This window comes from Seriola lalandi, unplaced genomic scaffold (assembly GCF_002814215.2).
Source record: "Seriola lalandi dorsalis isolate HSWRI2012SDOR001 ecotype SW California unplaced genomic scaffold, Sedor1 jcf7180002053984, whole genome shotgun sequence".
NCBI lineage: Eukaryota > Metazoa > Chordata > Actinopteri > Carangiformes > Carangidae > Seriola > Seriola lalandi.
Genome location: NW_019524537.1, coordinates 1 through 1544, shown reverse-complemented (window position 1 = coordinate 1544; position 1544 = coordinate 1). Strand labels below are relative to the sequence as shown.

At 47.2% G+C, this 1544-nt stretch overlaps 1 protein-coding gene across 1 annotated transcript in view; it reads left to right on the top strand.

Moving 5' to 3' along the window:
* The window catches only part of LOC111652484 (regulator of G protein signaling 12-like), a 3132-nt gene extending 1594 nt beyond the window's left edge, over positions 1 to 1538 (top strand). Inside the window, exons 2-3 of the mRNA XM_023402765.1 lie at positions 123 to 261; positions 494 to 1538. Coding sequence (XP_023258533.1) covers positions 123 to 261; positions 494 to 1074 — 720 coding nt within the window. The 3' untranslated portion in view covers positions 1075 to 1538. The remainder of the gene's footprint in view (positions 1 to 122; positions 262 to 493) is intronic.
* The last annotated feature ends 6 nt before the right edge of the window (positions 1539 to 1544 follow it).

Below are 1544 nucleotides of genomic sequence, written 5' to 3'. Positions count from 1 at the left end.
ATATATAATATTTTAAATTGTCATGTACCTGTCTCTTATACACATCTAGTAGGTTGCTTGGTAGCTCATGCTTAGCCTCCCCCTTCAACTTCCACCCTCCCCATCCCTCCATCCCCTAACAGAGTGCATTGTTATTGTTGCATCTGCAGGGAGATGAGAGGTCAACACCAAAGGACTTTTCTGTGAGAGCAAGTGGACCAGACTCAGCACTCCCAGGGGAAAAGAGAAAACAGAAAAAGATTAATATAGATGAAGCTGAAGGTAAATCCCCCTTTTCCTTCTTTCTCTCTCTCCTTGTTTTTTTTACTTGTGGTGGATTTCTTAGCTTTGCTTTGCCTCAGGACTAACTGGTATCTGGCAGCTCTAGAGGGTTATTTTCTCTGTCAGGTGTGAGGGTGCTACGCTGCATGTTAAACCAAACTAATCCTTTTCTGTCAGGTGCTCAGCTACTTGGAAAGTTTTAGTGAGAGAACTTGTTTGATGTGTTTTACAGAATTCTTTGAGCTGCTGAGTCGGGCACAAAGCACCCGAGCCAACGACCAGCGCGGACTCCTGAGTAAAGAAGACCTGGTGCTTCCTGACTTCCTGCGTCTGACCCCACCCACCTCCTCCTGCTCCGTCTCCTCTGACTTGGCCTGCTCCACTCCTGACTCCCTAAAACAGAGCCGAGAGAACGGCGTCTCCTCGCGGGGGCTTCTCACCTCAAGCCTTCGTTCGGAAAGCCTGGACTCCTCACTTAGCTCCAGTGCTAATGGACACTCCGGAAACAGGCGGTGCCTACTGCCCCCTCCCCGCCACCCGACTTTCGGCACCCACCTGTCCCCTATATCCCGGCCCTCAGACACCCGGCCGACCCTCCGCACCGTGGAGGAGGGCGCCCACAGTGACCTGACACTTGTGGGTGAGGGTGACATCAACAGCCCAAACAGCACATTGTTGCCTCCGTCACCGTCCCCCATGCCGTCCTTCGATAGCAGCCTGCCTGAAGCCAACTTCACTCCACCACCACCCTGCTCCCAGTCTCAAGACGCAGGTGGAGAGGGAAAGTCGAGTTCAGGTATTTCTACAGTGTAATAAACCAGTACTCGGTGTGTTTGCGTGTGTGTCGTATGTGCATGTGTGCTCTCTCTCCGATGGTCTAAACCCAAACCTCCTTCATGATAAAACTCCCTCTACACTGACTCTGATGCACTTTAATGACAAATTGATATTGACTCTCTCTCAGTTTGCCAATCATTTCAATTGATTTGTTTTATTAAACATAGCAAAGCATGTGTGTGATTGATCTTAATTACACCCAGTCATCGTGTAAATAGTGATGTGTATATTTTGTTCAGTGAGTAACGTTTACTTGGATGTCACTTCCCACGCTACAAATTGTTGGGCTCTCCATCTGACTGGAATGAGTTCATTCCATTTAAATATCTAGAATTTATTTTGTAGGTTTGGGTGCATGAGATTGCTGATGTAACTGATTGCAGAGCTTATAAATATTAATAATATATGCATAATGCATACAGATTAATGATCAATATTTGACAGTA